This window comes from Ostrinia furnacalis, unplaced genomic scaffold (genome assembly GCF_004193835.3).
Source record: "Ostrinia furnacalis isolate ACB-3 unplaced genomic scaffold, ASM419383v2 OfSCF4936, whole genome shotgun sequence".
NCBI lineage: Eukaryota > Metazoa > Arthropoda > Insecta > Lepidoptera > Crambidae > Ostrinia > Ostrinia furnacalis.
In genome coordinates this window covers 510,625-534,800 of record NW_021135175.1, presented here as the reverse complement: position 1 = coordinate 534,800, position 24,176 = coordinate 510,625, and the positions used below count along the sequence as shown (strand labels likewise).

The following is a 24,176-nucleotide window of genomic DNA, read 5'->3' as shown; positions in this document are numbered from 1 at the left end:
GCTTTCATTATACAGACTCTCATGTTCTTGTGATTTTATTCGGTGCGGGTTCTCTCGGGACTAGTCAACCGTAACTGATTCGGTTTTACTGGAAACCAAACTGTAGATCCTGGCTTAACAGGACTTGCAGATTTGAAGAGAAGTGGGAGTCCCGTTATCTCTTTTAGTATATTGATGCTTTCAAAGTAAAATGACACTCAAGTAATTGATGTATTTGTACTGATTGTTTTCATTGTATCTTTTTCAGTTCGAGCTCGTCAGACCAACATCCATTCAAAACCTCTGCTACGGTGCACTCATGATGATGATCACGTCATTCATTTTCATCCCTAATATCCTTTGTTCTTTGTGGGTAGCCTTCAGTATCATATCCATTGAAATTGGAGTCGTCGGTTATATGGCCTTATGGGACATCAATCTTGACTCCATATCCATGATTAATCTCATCATGTGTATAGGTTTCTCCGTCGATTTTACTGCCCACATCTGCTATGCTTACATGGCGTCCAAAGCGAAATCCCCCAACGACAGAGTCAGTGAATGCTTATATTCGCTCGGCCTGCCAATAGTCCAAGGATCCTTCAGCACCATTCTTGGAGTTGTAGCCTTACTCTTAGCTGACAGCTACATTTTCTCTGTCTTCTTCAAGATGGTATTTATGGTAATATTCTTCGGTGCCATGCATGGTCTCTTCCTTCTACCTGTCCTTCTATCCTTATTCGGCCCTGGATCGTGCACTAGACACGAACCGGACATAAAAATGTCGAAAATAGAAAAATATCCCCACCCCTACTGCCTACCCCATCCCCAGTTGATGCTGAACGATCAAATATTTAACGGCAAAACTTTGAATCCGAATGGAATTTACAAGATTTACGGAGACGACAAAGATTTAGGCATCGGAACATCCGGTGAGGATACCAGCGAGAGCAGTTCCAACCAGTCGCAACGTCGGCAACTCGATGACGAAAGTGGAAGGAAGAAATACGAGGAAGGGNAAGAAGGATGGAAGAGATCGAGCTACTGCCAGAGTCCGAGCCAGTTCCAGCCATCTGGTGAACTGGACTTGTACGGGCATGATTTAGATAGGAATTGGCAACGTCAGCGTTATGAAGACAACCGTCGAGTGTTCGACAACTATCGGAAAGCTCCTGTGCCTAGATCTAGGGATGACGACTGGGTGACTTCTGGTCGTAAAACGAGCGATGTGGGTATGCCCCGCCGGGAAGGCACCTACCGAGTGATGCGAGCACAGTCGCAGCACAATCTCCACCGACCCCGCGCGCCCCGGCGATCCAACTCGCACCAGAACCTAGAACATTTAGATTATGTCGCCGAAATGCGCTTTCCTTGACAATAACCTACGATTCTACGAAGTTACAATTTAAATAAAGTGCTCAATTTGTGGACCAAAGTATTTATACTTCGTACATTGAATATAAATGTTATTTTAAGGTACATATTATAAGAATGCCAGGAAGTGTTGATTATGCTATACATATGAATGAAAGACTTCAAAGCTGGCGGTGTAATTGCGTGAGATAAACTGAGATATCAGTTATTTATTCGTTTTGTGGGTAGTCATGAATTTAAGAAACCAGTATATTTATTTTGATCATTGAATATTGTGTTAATTGTCGAAATCTTAATTATTACGATTAAGCTACTTGGTGCAGACAGTGAGTCAAGGCTTTCGCTTTGATAGTAAATGCATGTAAATATCGTTTACAGAATCATCATTTTCGATCTTTTATATTTGATATTTTATTTTGAATNTTTTGAACACAAGCGAAACAAAAGTGCTTTTTAAAAAATAATTTATTTAAAACATCACTAGTTCCTACGACTATAATACTAAAAATACGAATTCGTCTGTGTTTTACACGTTCTGTAGGCTATTTGTTTATGACAACATTCTATTTTATGCTTAGTTTCATAATAGTGTGATATTAAACAATCTGGGGTAGATAAGGTAGCTTTAGTGGAATGTGTATATATAAGTGTGTAATACAAATAAGCAAATAAGATTCTACTGTGTAAGAGAAGCTTTAACATAATGTGTGTCTAGAATTTTCTGTAAATATTAGTTGTGATAATATGTCTTGCTGCCATGTTTACAATCTCCTGTCTTCCTACAACACGATACTAAGAAAGTATTTACAAAGCGAGCAATAACTACAACTAACATAAAACTATACATACAGAATCATTCATACGCAATATTGTTTGCCATTGTCTGGTAAAAGTGATTTTTGGAGCAGTATGAATGAAAACTTGTGACCGATCTGGTCACACTATCATGACTGAATATTGTAAATAATTTGTTTTATATTAATAAAATTAGTTTTGATAAACGCAACGTGTTTTATTAAATGTTGTTTATAAAATATTTAGGTATAACCAGTTTTGATTAATCAGAACAGCTTTTTCGATGCACGAATAATAATACATTTATCAATATAGGCACACAGCGAACTTTAACAAGTTCAATTAATATTTGAATACGCCACAAATTCAACAAAAACAGACATAATTTTCATCAGGATAATAAAATAATACACATCGACCTTTGGAAATAACAGATTCACCTTTGCTTGTCCAACAACCATCGCTTATGCCGATTTTTTTTTTCAAAAGGTCGACATGTATGAATTTGTACTTACTAACAAAACGGTAAGTACTAGTAGACTACAAAGGCAATTTAATCACAGAAAAAACACTTGATAAGTAGGTTATATGTATTACAAGAGTAATCATATTTGCGACTGTGAGTAAAACAAAAGAAAAGGCAATCTTATGACGTATGACGAAGCAAATAAGAGCATTCTTGTCGCGCGCGATAAAAACTTCACTGTAAAGTTGATAGTTCGTACTTTTACTTGTGTTCTACACACAGTTGCAAAATTTGTGTCATATAAATCAAAACCTAATTACTAATCAATAAAATCATTGCTTATGATTTGTTATGGATTTTTGCTAGCATTTGGCTACAGAATAAAATCAGATCTTTGTTGTCAAACCTCTCACTTATGTAGTCTTGTAGAAATGACAAGTCTTTCTGTCTAATTTGCTCACTTGAAGCTTCAGCATTGCTATGCTTACTCAATATTCGCGTAATCAGCGATTTTGTATTCGAATTCGTAACATTCTTCATAAACAGATCTGTTACTGTTTCAAATGACAATCTCTCTGCAATTCGTTGTTTTGCAGATTCTTCTAAGTTTTCTCCAAGTGTCTCCACAAAGTCAGGTCTCTGTAAAAGTAACGAAATATTACAGTATTTGTCAAAATCTGTAAAATATAACCGAATATTAATAAAATACCTTACCTCAGCAATACATGATGCTACCAAATCCTTGGTAGATTTGACTCCACTTTCGTCAGTTTGTGCGCCGATATGAGCAATAATCTTCTCATCTGTTTGTACACAACCTATCGCTACAGGTACTTCATTAGTTTGTATTTCAACATCAGTTGATACAGTACCAAAGGTCTGGGTGTCGATATCTATCTTATTAACAGCTACGACTTCAGGGGAAATATTCTTTTCCACAGGTTCAATAAACATAACAGGAGGTTCAATTCTTTCTGCGATTTTTCTCGCATAATCATTGAGCACTCTCTTAGCGACTTTTACCTTTGGTGCTTTTATACACAATCGGTTCACTTCGAGTTCAGTCTTCTTTGCAAAATCACCGACAGTCGCTATTTGACCTTCCAATTCTTTCAAGAACATGGTTTTCATAGATGCTGATGAGAGCTCGGCAGCAATATTATCAATCGGATCATTACAGTCAACTAAATCAGGACAAATTGGGTCGACATCATTCATATCACTATGCTTTATAATCTCCACAGCCGGCGTCTCGTCTAATGACATAGACTGAGTAACATCACTCGTCGTTTCACTATCATTAAAACTTTCAACAGTCTTTGTGAGTGCGTTATCGAGTTTGAACACAATATCAAGTCTTTTAGGCGATTTAGGTACAATTTGCGAGCGCAAGTTTTGTCTCTCCTGACGTTTCAATGCAGAGTTCGAAGGAGATCTGACCCCACATGGTTCTATGTACTTCTGTACAGCAATCGTTGTGGATACCGGTGGGTCGTGGAAGCTTACTCTTTTCCTCTGAAAAATGAATACGTGGTTACTTACACCATTCCAAAAAGGCCACAATAAAAAAAATAAGATAAACTTGCTAAGGCTACTTACTTTGCTGGCTGATGAAACCGTAGCGTCGTCAGTTATTTCAGCTAATTTTCTTTTCAAAATAGGACCCGACGGACTGCATTCAGATGTCGGTAAAGACCTCTTGAACTTTCAGGAAGTTTTCACTGTTTTCACTGTCGTCATTATTCTCGCTGGTATCGCCAACAGAGTTGTATAAAATCCTCAGGTTTCTCCTCGCAGGTGTTGTGGACGGACTCTTCTTAGGCTCTTCAGCTTCAGATCTTTCGGTGTTCATGATAGTTTGAAGTCTATCAGGCACACACAGGCCCAACATTTGTGCCGCTCTGCCGCCCGACCGAACTTGAGGTCTGTTCTTTTTGAGGGACAAAGAGGAACTTGGACTTGAGTTATTATTGCTCGCATTTTCTTCTCTGGGTGGAGATAAATCCCTCTTATCTGGCGAAACTTTGTCTTCAGTGAATATCTCAGGCGAATTACACTTCTCGAAAGGCTCCCCATTACTTTGAACGGGAGATGATAATTTTATAACTACATAGTCGCTACTCGTTTCTGGCGATGGAGACTTTTTGTCTCTGACAGGGCTCAAAGTTTTTATCGGCGATATTTCTAAGGTGTTGTTGAGAAAATCTTTCTTTCTCTGCGCTTCGTCTTTGAACGGCGATGAAGCTGTGTTGGCTGCGTCAGCTTTTACGCTACAAATAACAGATGATTCGTTTATGGTCGTCGTGATTTCGTCTTCGGTGTTACAACCCATCATTTGGACGTCACTAACTTCAGTGGTATCTACAGCCTTAATGGAATTCACTTTGTTTAGTGTGGGGCTGGTCTCTATTAAATCGGCGGGATTCATGGGCTGAGTGTCTGCTTCAGCGATTTCTTGAGTTTCTGAACTGATCACAATAACATCGTCATCGTAAACAATAATAACATCATTGGAATCATCTTTGCTTTCAATATCTTCAGTGTGTATAGGCTGTGTATCCATGTTTTCTGTTAATTCTAAGTCAGTCTTATCAGTTACGGCGGTTTTGTTTTGAGGCAGTATGCTGTCATCCTTGCTTTCTGAATCTAAAGTTTTGTTGGTCATAACTTCATCATTATTGGTGGTTAATAAGTCTTGAGTTTCGAAAGGACCTACCGACGGAGATAAGGGTACTTTATGTACCATCACCGATACCTTTTTCAGAACACTTTTTATAGGCTTCACTGAAATGGTAGTGATTGAGGAGTCTTGAGAACTTTCTATGACATCTTCAGATAAAGGAAGATCATCTGATATTTCCGAGTAATTCTCCTGACTCTCACTAATTGTAACAGAAGTGTTGTCAGGACTAGTTTTAGTTTTATCCTTTTTTAATGTTTTTGGAGTCGTTTTTGCATCTACTTTCGATTTATTAAGTTTTTCCGCCAAACTTTTTCTTCTTGTATTGTTCAATAGTGTATCTTTCATTGAATTATTTAGATTTTTCCTTGTCATACGTTTTTCTGTTTGAATTTTCAGGAAAGGATGCCCTTCAACTGTATCTATAGCCAACTCTTTTTCGATTCGCGATTTTTTGACAGTACTTCTCCTAGTCAATTTTGGCTCAAGTGTTTCTTGTTTTCTTTTTGGTGTTTTATCTATTTTAGCTTTATCATTGGCTGAACTGCCTTCACTTGGTTTATTTTCTTCTTTATTAATAATCGCTAAATCTTTTTTATGGTCGCTAATGGGTTCAACAAGTGCGTCTTTATTAGTAGAGTCATCTTTGACAGGTTCTTCTTTCGGAGGTGATGGGGTATCTTTGGCCTCTGATAGTTCAATAACTTCTTTATTGTCTGATAATAAGATAACATCGGATTCCCTCTCGACTGGTTCATTGTTTTGAACTTCAACGCTCGACGTCTGTTCTGGTGACACCTTCTGACGTTCGTCTTCTGCATCCATTTTTTTATTTTTTTCATTGTTATCGGTTATAATAGCAGCTGAGTCTAATTTATTGAATTCTTCAACATGCGGGGTTGTATCACATTGAAGTAGCGGCGTTTTATCTTCAGACGGAGCGTTTTCAATTACAGCAACCGTATGTATTACGCTGGAATCTTGACTTGAAGTTGGTGAAGACTTTTCATTTTCAGTCTTACGATTTTTCAGCACATCATTTTCTGCCTTTGAAGTATCATCTTTTTCAAGCTCATTCTCAATAGGCGGCGTTGGTGAACAGGAGGAATCATTCTGACTTGAAGACCGTCGTCCTCTTTTTAGAGGAAATATCTGCACATCATCAAATTTTTTAGGCTTTCTTTTGACACGAGATGGTCTTTCCGAATTAATTTTAGGCGGCGCCGAGTTAGCCAAATTACTACTGTTATTACTACTACCTTTCAACGTGGGAGTTTTAGGAATATTTTCAATCTGAATAAGACTTTCAGATAAATCTTTACCATCCTTTTGTCCATTAGATTTTTCTATTAAATTCCTCACATTACGAAATACTCTGTCTTTCAAAGCCATTCGAGGTGATTTTGGATCTTTTGGAGTGGTGGTTTGTTTAACTTTATTTAGATCGCCACTTGATTTTTTTTCTACATTAACGTCAGTAACAGGTTTCTCTGAGAATATGTTCTCTATTATTTTAGGTACAACATCAGAACTGGGCATCTTTTTGAGCATTTCTGTTACATTGTGAGAATCGGTGGATTTGCTAGCCGAAGTTGACTTACTACTTGTAGAGGATGAATCCTGTGAATCAGTTTTCCAAGTGGCTAACTTAAATTCATCCTGAGATTGAGATAAGTCTTGATACAAAGCTGGTATATCCTCTCGCTTCTTTTGGAATTTTTCTTTTTGATTTTCAGTTAATTTTCTGGGGTTAAACTTCCAATTAGATTTCACGACTACAAACTCTTCACCATTTTCAACTACAGTATTTACAATGCTAGTTTCTTTTTTCCTTCCTTTTTTTACAATTAGTTTAACGTCAGGCTCTGCAAATTTTTTGTTAGTTACATTTTCACCTTTCACAGCTGGCTGCTCAGATTGTTTAGTACTTGTTTCTAATTTGCTAATAGCATCTTCAACTGGTTGTTCAGATTTTTTAGTAGTTGTTTCTAATTTGCTAATAGCGTCTTGAATTATTTTGAATGCAGGATCTGTTGACATTATTTTTGTTGAGTATTTTTCCAAAACTCTCATCACGCGTTTTTGAAGTGCAGTGTTTGTCTGTACTAACCCTGAGTCTACCAATACCAAGGTAACAATTGAATGATATGGGTTACTCAAAAATACAGGTTCAATAGAACTTAGTAAATCTTCAGTCATTTTCATTTTATCCTCTTCCTGCAATATTAGAATAGTAAATTAATAATAGTAGTTTTATTTAAAGATAATACTTTGTATTCTAGTCTCAAACGATAACAAACTTACATTTTCTTTAAATAGATTCAACATTTTAAATATGTTCTCAGCAACATGTATAGTATGATCCATAAGAATCTTGTCTTTCTCATATTGTGCTACTTTCAACAAAGATTTTTCTATTTTAATCAGCATATTCAGAATGCTAAATTCGATGTCACTTTTAATTTCATTTGTTATCAGCATCAACAATTCCACCGTTTTCGTGTACCCAACAACTGTAATAGAAAAAATAATATGTTTGTACTGCACATTTTTCTCCAGGGTTGCTCAACCAGCTATATTGATAGTGACATCATATTACTAAAGACGTCATCATGCATCGGTCTAAGCAGCAAGTCACCCTAGTTTCCACATTGAAGGTAGAATGTGCAATAAATAAATGTTACTTCCACACTTGATCTTTAAATGAGAATCAACGGTTTATCGCTGATCAAGACCAAGCTTTTGCATTTTTTTTTAAATATATTTTTTTAAATTCAATTATTAATAACATCAATACTGAAACTCGTTGCACTTAAAACTAATTCAATTTATTATTACTAATGCAATAGCTTGCTCTAAAAACGATCGATACTGTCTCAATGTTTTTACAATGGTACTGGATGTTTACCATTACCACCAAGATTACATTGAGTGGGACTTTGGGCTGAGTCAGACTTGGCTACTTTCGACCGAAATGATTATGTATGCCTTTTCTAATCATTTGTCACTGTTTAATTATTAGATTACATAAGGTAATAAAACCTTAAAGCTGTAATGTAATGAATAAATAATAACACACCTGAAACACTTTCCAATTCGTGCTTGAGAATCACCATACACGCCTGCAGCTTCAAGTTAAGGTTAGTGGTAATTTGAGTGCTCCACAAAGCATTAGCGATGTCATCTTTAGCATTATCATCTGCTTTGGGATAGATATAGTCAATCAATTTGCTCCACACTTGACCACAATAGACAATCTGTAAAGTTTAGAAAATATAATAATACTTCATTAAAGTAAGGATAAGTTAATTTTATGTACATAATGTGACATTATTCTGCACCGATTTACTTACATCTACAAAAAAGTTTTTAGCTTCGAAAGGCCACAACACTAAACTATTAATATTGCTGACATCTTCATACTCCAGCTCATAAACACACTCAGCAAGGGGTGTCAGGAGAAAAGAAATGTTACTCTGTGAAACTGTGTCATCCAAATTTAACAACCAGGACAATAGTTTAGAAGAACTTTCAATTTCCTTGTCCAAAATATAACTTGCCACAGGCTTCAAGGTATTTGAAATAACTTTTGTATCACATCTGGAAGATATTAAAGTTAAATTATGCAAACATCTGAATTATTATTATTGGTAAAAAACGTAGGAACATCAGCAATAAATGAATTTTTATTCCAAAAAGTATTTAGCTTTAAAGTCTATGCTATAGGACGAAGTAGTTCTAAAAAAACTTACGTTCTGTAATAGGTGCTGAGTGATTGATCCAGAAGTAATAGGATCATTTTGAAAATAGGACCTTGTTTATCTTGAAGTTTTAGGAGTCCTTCGGTTTTTTGGTCAACAAATAATGAAGCAATCCAGTGGACACCAACATCGGCACATTTAATATCCTGAAATAAATTATACTGTAATATTATTATTATCATAAATAGAATTGTGCAACAATTACATTGTTCTGTAAAAGATTATACCTTTATGCAAGTTTGAACTATAGCCAGGAATTCTTTAAAAATATCATTCCTGACATTGTTATCAGGCAGTTCAGCAACAATTGCTATAAATGATCTCCAAAGACAAGTCATTTGTTTGATTGTTATTCCAATGTTTTCTTTATAATTTACAATTGCAACTTTTAAAGAGTACATCCAATCATTCAAAAAATCTATCAAGATGTTTGTAGAAATGATTTTTCCATTTAATTTAGGGACATTCACACATCCAGTACAAGAGGAATGGCCAGCTAGAGCAATTAACATTTCCAGCGCCTGCTTTTTAGTTTCTACTGTCAACAATCCTGGAACGAATCCAGGTTTTTGTTTTCCAAAGCAGAAGTGTAGAAATGAAATTATTATTGTCTCAACAAAGTTGCCCAGTCTTGATTCAAATTTTTGTATTAAATGCCACCATGTTTTCATTTTAGCCAGCGCTGTGGCTTCTACTTTTGCATTATTTGATTGAAGGGGTATTATGAGTAATTTCAGTCTTTTTACTATATAACTTTCATTGGTTTCTGTATGAAAATTATCTATTAAAACATCCCAGCACTGGAATGCTCGACATCTGTTAGTCACATCCAGTTTGAAAGCTGTTTCCACAACTGGGAGCATAGAATTAATGGGACTACCCACTTTGCTCATGATCCGTGTGATTTGGTTTTTCAGCAATCGTATGCATACTATCCATAATCTGTGCCAATTTTTCCTACCATTTACAAGCATTTGCTTCATTGTAGCTGGATACCTGAAATAAATTATTTTTATTAAAGCAACCTGTTTACCTGAAATCTACCAGTATTCAAACAATTAAATAATATTCTACTACTACTCAATGCCTTTTTAAATTGATATCCATACTAAAATATGTAATTACAGTAGAACGCCGATTATCCGAACGCCGATTAACCGAATCGCCAATTATCCGAATCGGTCCTAAGCGTAATATAAAAAAATAAATACAAGTAATTTTTGTTTTTTTTTTTTTTTTTGTTGGAATTAGGACAAATTTCAACTGAGCGATTTTGTAGCAGTTCTACAATAACGCCAAGTAGAAATATATCTGTTTGTTAAACTAATTAAAGTGTATTCTATGTGTGACAGTAGGTTTTTCGCTATTATCAGTCTATGTCCGATTATCCGAATTTTCGATTATCCGAATCGACCCCGGTCCCAATTAATTCGGATAATCGGCGTTCTACTGTAAATGTATAAATAGCTAAGTATTTNAAGTTTTTAATAGGTAGTGGTAAATTATTAAGCAAGCAGCAAAAGAGGTATTATCCAAAGAGTTAAAACACGAGTATACTTACTTTTGAGGGTTGTATATGCATTCCATGAGTATTTGCCACTGAGTATTATCATCGTAATCTACTGCTACTAATGCATCAGTTAGAAGCTCCAATGTATCTAATGGTGTAGCATTTGGCAAATCATTGTCAACTCTGTTCGCAGCAAATATAGTGGGTATAAGTTTAGAAAACCAGACATTCAAGTTGGCTTTCACAAATGCTTCTTTCTTTTCTGGCGGCAATATCTTTAGCAACTTCAGAATTATTGAACAGGGCTGAAAGATTACAAAGTTTTTAATATTACCAAGAATTTTAAAAAACACTTAAATAGCTATTATAAAAAAAAAATACAAACCAATAGTTGTATTTCCAGTGGTAGCAGATGTTGGCAATATAGGTTAATAACTTCTATTATTTCTGTAGAATTCAAAGCCACTTCCGTAAGAGTTTTGTTTGGGTATAAATCCAATGTCTCAAAACACAATGTTTGTAGATTTTCCATGTTATTCAGCAATGCTGTTGTTTTGATTGTGTTTAAAATGGCAGTTATAGATGGTACTAAATTTGGTAAGGTGAGATGGTCTTCTGCCTGCAATAAATCAATTTTTGTAAATCACATTTATATGTTAATTAAAGTTTTAGATAAGCTGTTATCTGAGATGCTCTATAAAATTGTATACTATCACATAAATCACTACTGGGTAATCAAATCAAGAGATAGAGACTTACTTTGATTTTTTTGAGGATTAAATAAATGATTTTTATTGCAACAAGGCAGCACTTTTTGTCCTCATGAAGCTCAACCACACAGAGAGCCAATATTCTGTTCAGCACTGGCAAACTAACATCAGTGCCATTTTCTAGTGCTTTCATAAACACTTTGTAATGTTGACTTCGGACTAATGGAACCTCCATTATCGGATCCTCTAAGAGTTCCAGAGTCCTCTGGATGTCTACTGCAGTTTCTTCTGGCATATCTAAAGATAAATAGAAAGGTTCTCAATCATGAAAATGTATTTCATATTGACACATTTTACAAACTAAATGTCGCGATTAGTCGATTAAACCGATAAACCAACGTGTTATGAACGACTCCCGTTGCATTGTGCTAATTTTGCAGGACCACAGTGCAAGACACTTGATATGTCAATACATCTACTTCTACTTGTGTAGTTGTTACCTCTACCCCTCTACCAAATCTTTGGTTTTGTCTTTAAATTTTAAACATTATGAAACTATAAAATGCAGACAACATTCTATATGATAATCGTAAATAATTCTTATCAAATAACGTACAAAAATCAAGAAAAAAACATACGAAGCGGTCCTACAAGTACCATCATTGAACAAATTGCCAATGTAAGTATATGCACAATCTATAAAAATTTGAAGAAATATAGCGACAGTGAGTAATACACGTGTAGTTACCTGTTTTTTTAATGTAATCCTATGATATTTAATCGCAAAACTGATAAAATCATGACACAAAACTTAACAACGAGAACGGCAAAGAACGATTTTTTGACGTTTGATGCATTTATGGCGCGAATGTGTGGTTATAATAAAAACAAGTGTCAAAGGAGTTTGATATTATACTTCTTTTACTAAATTCTATACATTATACAAAAAAAATCCAAAAAAATAACCATGATCTCAATATTATTTTATTGACCGAATTAGTTAGGTATATGGAATAAAATGTTGTAAAATCATGGGAAAATTTTAATGTAAAGAAGTTGTCAGCTGGGCCATAGAATTTGTAGATAGTCTGTGGTACTGGTCAACTGCGCGCCATTTTTACCCGACTACGGCAAAGCAAAAGGGGGGTTATGATTTTTTAAGGTTCCGTAGTCATGACAAGGAACCCTTATAGTTTCGTTATGCCCGTCTGTCTGTCTGTCTTTGCCTGGAAACTATTGGCACTAGGGAGCTGTAATTTTGTGGAGGTATGTTTAATCACGCCGACCAAACGGTAAATACAATTTTGAAGAAAAAAATTGTTTTTACTTTAGTTCCCCTACATGTAAAGTGGGGATGAATTTTTTTTACGTCTTCTACCCTATCGTGTGGGGTATCGTGGATAGGTCTTTTAAAATGGCTTAGGGGTAGAAAACCTTCCTCGTACTTACTTATTTACTTTTAAATTACTTTAGTTACTTAATTTTATTGTTTTGTAGCTTATTGTTAACTGCGAATTGAAAATATGGAAAAATATGAGTTGTTTGCTAAACCCAGTTATTATTTTGACTTTCCTAATTTTTACACAAGAAAGAAAATATAAGTGCCTTATCAATAAACTTGAGTCTACTAAGCCATAAATAGCATGATCGAAGCAATGTAAGTAATAATGTTAATATGCAGCTGCATTAGACAGTAAAAAATTGCTTTCCAAGTTTGCGTGCGAATTGCTTGTTGACAAACATTCTATGTGTCTGCCTGTGTACGTGTAGGTAGCATCTTCTCGAATCGTTGCGCACACACGCGCCTGCTTATTTCAAGTCAGGTGCCTGCCACTTGCCAGTGCTGGGGCGTGCGCATTAGCTCATACGCCTCCCGCGATTGCATCGCGCTTGTCGAACCTCCGCGCATCTCGTGACGAGAATAACAATCGGTGATTCGAACGTAGCACATAAAATACGACTCCATATGTGGATAGGACTTGCAGACCTGTGGTAATGGTGTTCAAACAAACTAAACGGTGCGTCAGTGTGCAAAATATCCTAGCGGAGTGTAGACTTTTCTGAGTGTAGTGATGCCGGGAAACGCTGGAAGCCCTTACTGGGCCGCTGTGGACTTCGACAGTGAAGGAGACGATGACCAGTCGCCGCCTCCGAACCACCGGGTGTACTTAGACCCGTGGGATACGGAGGCATATGGTATGATGCAGGGGGAGACTACAGCGGAGTCAAGTCAAGGGGAGAATTTTAACTCTTTCGCTGGGGAGCCGGTTAGTGCCAGCTTTTATTACGTCCCGACTAAGAACTACGATTCGTCGGAAGAAGCGCCTGTGCCGCCGCCTCGGAGGATCACTCCTCCCGAAGAAGTGCCGGACTACGGAGTGTATGGACGGAAGTTAACCAGATCCATGATAACCGACATTCAGCCTGATATGGCAATTTATGGGGAAAGAGTCATCCGTAAGTATCCTTGTGGTATTTTAACTATATCCCTCTAACTTCAATTCCTACTTACCTACATAAATTAATGTCGCTATCACATACTTAAAACTTAGGCTAAATTGTTTGAAAACAAAACAACGGCGTTACTTACGGTAGTATTAAACGATAATACGATTACTACTAGTCTTTTCGTGCTCAGGGTACAATTACTTATTTAATTTAATCGTTTAAGAATACGGACCTAATATGAAATCTTTAGAATCCTATTCAAGGTACACCTACTAAAAGACGTAAGTAGGCTCGCTATAGATCTAAAGCATTAGGTATTAAGACCAGAAAGTTAGGTATATTATCAGTAATAGGTTAAGTTAATTAAGAACTTAGATTTTTTACAGAATTAACAACTTCTTATCTGGCTTGCCTATCAACACGCATTTAAAATTCGTTTAGTGATATGTTTTTACCTATTCCACAAATAGTAATAAAAGTGATAGATTTCTTTAAAAACTGGTTTTGTATCTGTACCATCATTAACATTACTTTTAAAAACTTCAATGTATTCCGTATTTTAATTCCATTTAAAAAAACCTAGTTGAAAACAAGTTTAGGAGTGACTTTCCAATAGTTATAAGTATTTTTAAATAAATGAGGGTAGGCTAGGAGGCTACTTAATTAATGCGACAGAGAAGTCATTTACAAATTACATACTTGTAATTTATTTTATCCTATTAATTACATAAAATATTATCAGCATGATAAAAGATCAACCGTAAAATCTGAATAAAACGTAAATAACTATATTATGTTTTTCAAACGTCAAACAAAACGAGGAAGATTGTCGCTTGCTGCTAGTGAATGCAAGAAACTAAAGACACTTCCTCGTGTTACAAGAACATGATGTTTGCTGGAAGTGACATTCGGCGTAAGACAATCATTCTATTCTATTCTAAAACACCATGAAGTTATGAAACCAGATACCCAACCAGGCCACACGATTTAAGATCCAACACCATTTGCTGTTAATTTTCGTCTGGGTGATTATTATATTTTACTTAAAAACCGGATATACTTAGATGTAAAAACAGGGTGGAATTTTGTAATGCCACCTGGAGGGAAAGTACTCTTAATACTGCAGATAGAAAATTTTACTGAAAGAAAACATTCCTTTATTTTTGAAAAGAAAGAGAACTGCATTCATAGATTTTCGAATTTTTTTCGAAAATTCACTACCATAGTCTTGTACAATTTTCTGTACAAAATTAAAATAATTTAAGATTTTATGGATTTCCTTTCATTTGATTTATCAAGTTTGTTAGAGCGATTTCATCTTTATACTTGACCCTAACGATCGATGCAATAAAAATACAGGATGTAATATTTAACAGATTTTAGTTGGTTCGATTCCCGGGTGTGGCACGCAATTTTTTGGTAATCTTTGAATGCAGTTCTATTTCCTTTCAAAAATAAAGGAATGTTTTCTTTGAGAATTTTTTTCTAGCTACAATATTAAGAGTACTTTCCCTCCAGGTGGCATTACAAAATTCCACCCTGTATAATAGTTTGTATTTTTAAGCAACCGCGCTATTATAAATTAATGGCTGCTTAAAATATTATAACTTTATTCATAAAAACCATTCAAAAGATAAAAATTACACGATGCGCTGTAATTCAATGCAAAACCACTTTCAAATCACACTTAAAGCCGGGTATTCTTATTAATCCACATTTCAAAAAGATCATTAAATAAATTAACACAGTTTATTTACGCAACTGGATGACGATTTTTAACGAGAAAACTGCATAAAGTGACTGTTTCCAATTCACACATCTTAAAAGTGTTCGTCAATGCATAAGTAAAGTACTTATAGGACTCATAAATAGGACAGATGGAAACATTAATTTGGCGCACTTCCACAGAATACATAATAGTAACTTCTGGCTTAGTGGTTGGCGTACGTACGGTCTACTATTCTAAGCCAGAGGTCGCGGATTCGATTCGGTCTTAGACAAACCAAGGGTTCGATACATGTTGCACTGTAAAATGTCCAATTGAACGTCCTTTATTAATTTATTTATTTATGACTAGCTTTACGCCCGCGGCTTCGCGTGGAATTTTGCCTGTCACAGAAAAACTTTATCGCGCACGTCCCTGTTTCAAAAACCGGGATAAAAAGACTATCCTATGTTCTTTCCCGGGACGCAAACTCTCTATGCCTTTCATCAAAATCGGTTCAGTGGTTTAGGTGTGAAAGAGAGACAGACATACAGACAGACAGACATACAGACAGACAGACAGAGTTACTTTCGCATTTAAATATTAGTATAGAAGTATTTATTTCCAATTAGCAGACATCATTAGGTAACAGTACTTGCTCTACCCTAAGGCCTAAACCAGGTAATTTTAATTTCAGGAGACAGAAGAAGGTCCATGTACATAGAAGAGCCGATATACGCGCCACATCCAGTACTCTACGAACCTGTATACGGCCACATACCACCTCCTCCCGGGTACATGCCTCCGCCCCCAAGATCCCGTATGTCTTTGCCTCACCACCCTGAGTATGTTATGGCAAGCCTTGGTTACAGCAAGCAGAGACGGCATTCCAGGTGAGACACTAAAATAACGAAAAAAAAANTTTATATAGTGATAATAACAAAACAACTACATTATGTGTATTAACTTATCTATAAATGTTAAGGTTATATGTTTTATACTTTATTGGAAGTCATATAGGAGTAATGTAGAATGAAAAAATTGAAAATTATAATTTCTCCTAAAATAAAGCATAAAGTGACTGGCCCTTTTAGACATAACATAATTAATTAATAACCTATAATTTACACTAATAAAGTATTCAAAAGCATCTTAAAAAAGTTACGGACAAAATGACGTCGAAAATATACAGATTTTTATGGAATGACCCATATATCAAAGTTGATATATATCGGATATATATCATAAATATCCGATATTTTGATATTTATAATAAATATCGGATATTTTCGAACCCTGTTTATTCATAAAAACCATTCAGAAGATAAAAATTACACGATGCGCTGTAATTCAATGCAAAACCACTTTCAAATCACACTTAAAGCCGGTATTCTTATTAATCCACATTTCAAAAACATCATTTTAAATAAATTAGCACAGTTTATTTACGCAACTGGATTTTCAACGAGAAAACTGCATAAAGTTACTGTTTCCAATTCACACATCTTAAAAGTGTTACTTATAGGACTCATCATATTATTATGAAAACATTAATTTGGCGCACTTCCACAGAATACATAATATAGTAACTTAGGATTGGCTTAGTGATTAGAATTTAAATTGTATTTATTGAAAAATTTATATGAAAACTAATTTTTTTTTATGTTTTCTTACACAATGTATTTTGATTATTGGAATAAATGTCTTATGCATTGTCTTTTCAATCCGACGAAATAGCCCTCCCATTTAGGACCATGGTGACCTTCCATGCAAGTTAAACAACACTGTCATACTCTACATTGCTAACTAGACTTCTATTAAAAAGATTTACTACTAGTATAATTTTGCTCTGAGAGTACGTACGGTCTATACTATTCTAAGCCAGAGGTCGCGGATTCGATTCGGTCTTAGACGAACCAAGGGTTCGATAGATATTGCACTGTAAAATGTCCAATTGAAAGTCCTTTATTCATTTATTTATTTATGATTTCCAATCAGCTGATTCATTGGGTAACAGTACTTGCTCTACCCTAAACCAGGTCATTTTAATTTCAGGGGACAGAAGAAGATCCATGTACATAGAGGAGCCGATATACGCGCCGCATCCCGTACTCTACGAGCCTGTATACGGCCACATACCACCTCCTCCCGGGTATATGCCTCCGCCCCCAAGATCCCGTATGTCTTTGCCTCACCACCCTGAGTATGTTATGGCAAGCCTTGGTTACAGCAAGCAGAGACGGCATTCCAGGTGAGACACTAAAATAACGAAAAAAAATTAGATAGGTTCAACAGCATTTTTGTTGCAAAATGCCGTTATTTTATTTTTTCCTAAACGTGGGTACTTGGTAGCTAAACAAAAATGAAAGAATGAACCTTCTAAAAAATTGTTTTTGCGAAGGTCGAAATATGTGTAAGCAATTATATCTTAGACTGACTCTACCTCTTATTAAGAAACTGTTTTGTTAACGTTACGTTAATGCTTTTGCAGTTTTAAATCTATCGCGTCATAAAGAAAATGTATATTTGATTACCCGAACTAACACCAGCGATTTGCTTACTGTACTTATTTAAATTAAGGAAAACAGTAAGCATCAAGGATAAAAATGGGAAGTTATTATAAAGATTAGCTTTATGCAAGTTAGTCGTTAATTACGTAACATATGGAATTGTCGATTACAATCAATTATTAATTTTGCATTTTAACTGACCAAATATTAGAATGGCCAGACTGTAGCCAGGCCTAGCGGTTCGCGGACCAGCATCTATTCTGATGCCAGAGGTCGCGAATTCGATCCTCGCTCAATGCATTCGCTGAAGATGGGGCTTCAATTTTGATGGATCCGCCTAGCTTCTTCATAATCATAACCCACGCACGCAACTAACTACAAATAAAGACAAGCTAATATGGTCGCGGTAGCGGTAACTAGGTAGGTAGCATGCAATAATCATACGCAAGCAAATAATTAGGCAATCATCAAACTAAAATGCAAATCACAACCTTGTGTCTTCTCCTCATATAAGTACAGGCCGATTGATGGCTGCATGAGTTTCAGTAATGTCATTGACCTTGACAATTGCGGTGAAAAATGCTGAGTTAGTAACCACAAAATTTATGTCTGCGCAAATAGTCGTAACGAAGTGTGGAACGCATTATCCATCGTTACGCGTCTTGCCCACGACACCCTCTGACTTCAAAGAGACGAGGAATGCGCGCGCGCTCTTTAAACGTAATGAGACGAATAAATGGATAGCTTGCGCGGAAAACATTGTAAACGCGATTTCTATACTACACCGTTAATGACGAACATAATCTTCATCTAGGTATAAAATACTACACTCTCTCGCTCGATAGTGATATGCCATTAGATGTCTAGTATAATCTACTTACCATAATAGACTGATGCCCATATAAAGTTGTATTAAAGGCGAGAGTGTATGTTGTTATGTCATTTGATTCCGACAGCATTTTATTGCAAGCAGTTTGTTTCGTTAATTCGACAATCATGATTATTTTATTGTTATTATCACACAATAAGATGGTGAATTGTTAGATTGTAGAGATTAAAGTTACGTAAAAGGCCTTCCTCTCAATCGTTTTCCTTAATGTAGGTGAATCTTCCGTTGGTGGATTTATCATAAATATGGAGTTATTATGAAGTTATTCAGTACTTTATAAACTACTAGTTAAGCTACTTTATTTATTTTAGTGCCAAATGACAGGATTTAAATTATCTGAGTCATTTCAAATCAAATTCAAAACGCTCTTGATGCATAGCATGCTGAAACTTTGGATTTTTCCAACTCAGTTGCTTTACTTGTAAATATACATAACTAAGTATAATTAAAGGCACTTTTGCAAGACTTCTTACATAAAATATTTTTACTGATTCTTCGTCTCTACATCGTTCACGTTAACAACCGAGGGGCGTTATTTGTATTATAATAACAGAGCTCGTGTGAACGCGCACCAGTTTTTTGCTTCCTATAAATGAAAGTTGAACTTGTGAGAATCCAGCTTCTGTAGTGAAACTTGCTACCATTGACCTCGGGGTTAGCCTGACCGTTGATCTAACAAAATCTGCATAATCTGTGGTGACCTAATCGCACATAAAGTCTGGTATAAGTCTACTATGTAAAGTTACACGTTGGGGATTTTCTAAGAGAAATTGAAAGGAGATTAGAATTTTGCGTAAAAAGTTTAGTTAACCGTCATTTGTGTGGTCTAGTTGTAAGACCACCTGCTTCAGTTCCAGAGGTCCCAAGTTCGATTCCTGGTGGGGACCTAGATGTTTCTGTTCGGTTTGGTTGGTGGTAGGGCTTAATGTTCTAAGTCTGCGTGGCTAGTTACCATCACTTTACCTAAGTTTGTCGCCACAACAACAATGTTAACAGCATTGTTGGAGGAAAGTTGAAGGTAAAGTAGCCAGTTTCTCTGTGGTTGAGGATTCCGGGTGAAGCTCGCTTCCACCTTCTTCTGCACTTTCCATCAGGTGAGATGCAGGCCAAGAGGTTTCCTCGTTGTGGGTAAAAAAAAGATATAACTTGTACTGTAACGTTCATAAATCCAGTGTATTGTTGTTATGTAAGGTCTTCTGTATCAATAAACGTTTGCGTATGCCCGCTGCAGGAGAAAGCTTGCGATTACGGAATCTAATAAGTATGCAGTTTAGTGGAAATGCATCCAACGTGTTGCGATTTCGTTCACTGAACAAGTAACTAATTTGTTATCATGTTATATTTATTTAAAAGGTTTATTTTATACTTATTTTTTGTTTAGTCTACTTAGTATCTTATTAATTTAACTACTTACTTCTTCGGCTATTGATTGGAAGCCAATCCCCTTATGAGGTCTCTACCTCTTTGTCTCTACATAGGTAACTGCACGTAATAAAGTTTTAAATAAATAAAGCAAAGAGTGCTCTGTGTGTTACCCAACATAAACGTTGCTCGAGAAAAATGCACAATTACCTATATTTTCCTAAACCGGCGTACAATACAATTATTTCGGTAACACGCAACTTTCTAGCTCGAGTCACGTGAAACACTTTGTGAATTCAGCGGATAACTAGAAAGTCAGTCAAGCCACACATCGTTTAAAAGCCGTCATTAATTATAACATTGGCGAATTAGTGCGAATCGGAGTGGATAGGAAATCACTCGATTATTTAATCGCCATACCAACTAGGGTATCGTCTATTGACATGTATGAGCCATTGCACAATAGTGCTGTCGATGCATGTCATAGGGAAGATGAAACCAACACTTGACAGCAATTTTTAGCACACTGAAGTGCAAGTCAGCCCCACGTAATAGCCCCAAAAGTGGAGCATACGAATTAAAAGATGTTAGATTAACATACGAAATATGGATCTTATGATTACTCGGTGTGTCGTAACAATGAAGATGGTTTTTATTGTGGCTTGATGCATGCTTGGATTTTTAATGCGTGTTTTTCTAAGCCTTGTAGTTGTTATACCTACTTGACTACATACCTAGTTACTGCTTTCTAAAGCTGTTTTTCTTTTCTTTGGAAAATACATACGTTACGTTGGAAATTGTATCAAAATGTGAATCGCGTGGTGTTTTATTTACGTTTTTATTTGTTTTGCTTTTATATTGGAATCGTCTTCTGATTGGGGTTGCCGGTCAGTGAACTTTTACATCGTTGAAGTACCTACATAGATTTGATGGAAAATCTTGCGTTCCACGAGTACCTATACCTAGTCAAATCCAGAACTGTGTATTATAATAGAGCTTTGAATTCATAAATCCATTACCTAATATTGTCACAAATAAGGTAGCACTTTTCAAATCCTTCGCTTTCACTTACAATCCATTTTATAATCAAACTTTCCCTTCGAAGGTTGACAGACGCGTACGAGCATTTCGCGTACGAGAGCCTGTCTCCGGAATACGAGGACTGGGCGCGGCCGCTGCCCAAGGCTGCCCCTGACAACTTCCATCTGTCCAGGTACGGCCATCTTCAGATCGACTACTCCTGCAGTTGGAACTCTCTAGATAGACTTATTCGTAACCAGTAGTAGCTACGATATCGTAGTCGACTCTACAAAGCAGCAGGAGACATGTCGTCCCAACACTACTGCCCCTAGACAAGTGGCAAAATGTGACTTTGTAATGTCAAAAGATGGTCGAAAGGCCTTTTTTGTATGGAGTTACAACGGATTCGACTTCCGACCATCCGAAGTAACGTAGTGTGAGCAATATGACGCTGTTGCTGCGTGGATACGGCTAGGATAGGAACTTATACCTTTATTGTCTGTTGTATTTATGTTAGTGACCCTTGGTGACTGCCAAAGAATGTCTTAGAGACAAGTGTTGGTAACGAAGCTTAAGCTGAACGCACACCTAAATTACAATAGGCGTCAGATCTAAGAAATGAGCAAGGAAGGCGAAATTGCTATGGTAGGTATGGGACTATGGGTTCACCTTTAGTATGCTCTATCTTATCTCTTTTATACTTTTGTACTTTAGAAAGTTACTTAAGAGAGTCAATGAGCTTAGATATATTTTAAAATCATCTAGTATTAATTAATTTTTCATGTTGAGTGTCTACAGCATTGGCAGATACTTGATTACAAATTATATTTATTAAGGGATATGAAAGCACGTAAGAAAGCTGTGAACAATTGATGAAACTCTACTCTGGTAGAGCGTTATTAAAGTTAAATTTAAATATTTAGAACTTCTAAGTACCTTTGCACCAAAAATGGCACAAACTGCATTATACACCTGCTACAATCCAAAGTAGGTACCTTTAATTTTTTTTTGAAGGTAATGACACAATTTGTTCTACCTACCTACGAGTACATTATTTTATCAAGATACATTCCGCCCTTGTTATCAACTCGGTGTTTCTGTGAACTTAATATCTTCCCATGAACTCTCACCATGAGAAGTATGCAATATTTAAAATGGCATACAATAGGTGCATACAAAGCCGGTACCTGTGAAAGGTCAAGCATGAAGTTGTCTAAAAATAGTAAAGCATCTTAGATTAGATTTTTTTGAGTAACTATCTTACTTTATTAAAAGTATAATGATGTTAGATTTTAAAATATCTTATTTCATTGTTTTAGTTCAGCCTACATTTGTTAATGTAAATATGTAATTTTATACATAAGATATTATTAGTGTTGTAACTTAACATAATAACTAAATACAAACAAATTGTTAATTTTCACAAACTAGTTATTTTGAGGGTTCAATTATTTATAGGACGAAAGCATGTTCTGAAGTAACTTTTTTTAGAATAAGCCTAGTTCATGTATGTATGATTAATTAAAACACCAGTAAATCAAAATGATAAATTAATATAGGAACTTATAAAGCCAGGTTGTTATTCTGATTTATATGCGTTTTAATTAACGCAAGCGTTTAGAATGTAAAGTAAAAAATAAGTTGATTTGAGTTACTCCAATCGTTGTTTTAATTGCAAAAAATAAAGGCCAAAGATAAAGAAAACTAGAATTTGTTATTACTTATCCTTTCCCCTTTAGGTATTAATTTATTTATGACATGCGGTCTGCGGTCAGGTTAAAATACACACAATAAGTATTGGGGCTGCATTTATTTGATCCAGTATGACAATCCTTTATGCCTGCAAGTGTAAGCTCGATTAGTGGGATCAAGAGAACAAATAAATTGAGAATTTATTACTGTCCTGTCTACTCTTAAAAAACTGTTGTTCTCACATGCTACTTAGAAAGATTTCTGCGCGTTATGNTACTTATGCAGACTCAGGCGTTACGCAGGCGCAAGAGCGCGGTTTCTAGCATTATTACCTTCAGATTTCTATTTATTATCTTATGGTGTGGTTAGCTTTCGACATTCCAGATTATCGAGAGTCGTTAATGCTTTGAAGCATAATCCACACTTTCACTCAATCTTTATGATTACAAAGCACCCAACTTAACTAAGTGGCGTGGATATGTCGTGACAGTAAAAAGTATAGATAATATCAATGAAAGTGTATCGTAATTCCGTGCTGCTATAACATTATGAATAGTTGAGTTACTTACATACAAGAAAGCGCAACATTGTTGTCGGCTGCTGCAAATTCATTAGTTCCTATTTTAAAACCATTTATCCTAGGCTACATACACTGCTACAGCCATTCAGCGTCAGAAATAGCAGCACATCCTAAAGCACTTCATTCATACGGGTGGCCAATCCATAAACAATAGGTAATTTTAAGGTATTGAATATTTTATGACATGTGCACGGGAAATGTAGGGAACGTGTGCTGTTATACGTAACTTGTGTTCATTGGTTAATTAATTATTTATGCTGATATTAAAACAACAAGATGCCTATGTAATTATTTAAAAAAAACCATTTAAGTACTAATTCTTCAAATCAATTAGATTGCAAAAACGAAATGTCTTTTGTTTACGTTGAAAGACATTTTATTAAGTCGTAAAATAACAGTTGAGGCTGCCATAATAAAGTGCTAGGAAATGGTGATGGCCAACCACCAGAACGACCGCCTAGCTTTTTCAATTTATTATTCCATCTACACTCTACAGAATACAAGCTCGTTTGCTTTCTAGTGGTTTACTATGACATGATGTTTATACTTAAGTTGAGAAGGAAGTAAATAAAATATAAACCAACCAAAGGCAAACGAAAAGAAGCATCTTAGTAAGTTTTCAGTTTTTTTAATCCATTGAAAATCGTATTAATTGCGTTCTATTTTACACATGAGTAAACTTTTAAGTTAAACCG

At 35.7% G+C, this 24,176-nt stretch overlaps 3 protein-coding genes across 4 annotated transcripts in view; 2 read left to right on the top strand and 1 right to left on the bottom strand.

The window, feature by feature from the left end:
- Ptr (patched domain-containing protein) overlaps positions 1-2,505 on the top strand; it is a 58,012-nt gene extending 55,507 nt beyond the window's left edge. The window contains exon 11 of the mRNA XM_028314992.1: positions 248-2,505. Coding sequence (XP_028170793.1) covers positions 248-1,354 — 1,107 coding nt within the window. The 3' untranslated portion in view covers positions 1,355-2,505. The remainder of the gene's footprint in view (positions 1-247) is intronic.
- Positions 2,506-2,669: 164 nt separating this feature from the next.
- LOC114360316 (Rap1 interacting factor 1) lies at positions 2,670-12,122 on the bottom strand. The gene is given in 13 exon segments (XM_028314991.1): positions 2,670-3,253; positions 3,329-4,129; positions 4,214-4,321; positions 4,323-7,511; positions 7,599-7,807; positions 8,374-8,551; positions 8,648-8,894; positions 9,047-9,201; positions 9,283-10,051; positions 10,617-10,870; positions 10,951-11,184; positions 11,325-11,572; positions 12,024-12,122. Coding segments are annotated over 12 exon segments (6,690 nt in total). The 5' UTR covers positions 11,571-11,572; positions 12,024-12,122; the 3' UTR covers positions 2,670-2,953.
- Positions 12,123-13,059: 937 nt separating this feature from the next.
- Positions 13,060-22,832, top strand: LOC114360318 (uncharacterized). 2 transcript variants are annotated; one of them, XM_028314995.1, is made up of 3 exons: positions 13,060-13,732; positions 17,484-17,679; positions 21,295-22,832. In XM_028314995.1, exons 1-3 carry the CDS (start codon positions 13,348-13,350, stop codon positions 21,470-21,472), a joined length of 759 nt encoding a protein of 252 aa, XP_028170796.1. In that variant the 5' UTR covers positions 13,060-13,347; the 3' UTR covers positions 21,473-22,832. The 2 variants fall into 2 exon arrangements, with proteins under 2 accessions (XP_028170796.1, XP_028170795.1); XM_028314994.1 differs by lacking the exon at positions 17,484-17,679 and adding an exon at positions 16,126-16,321 and having other exon boundaries at positions 13,348-13,732.
- The last annotated feature ends 1,344 nt before the right edge of the window (positions 22,833-24,176 follow it).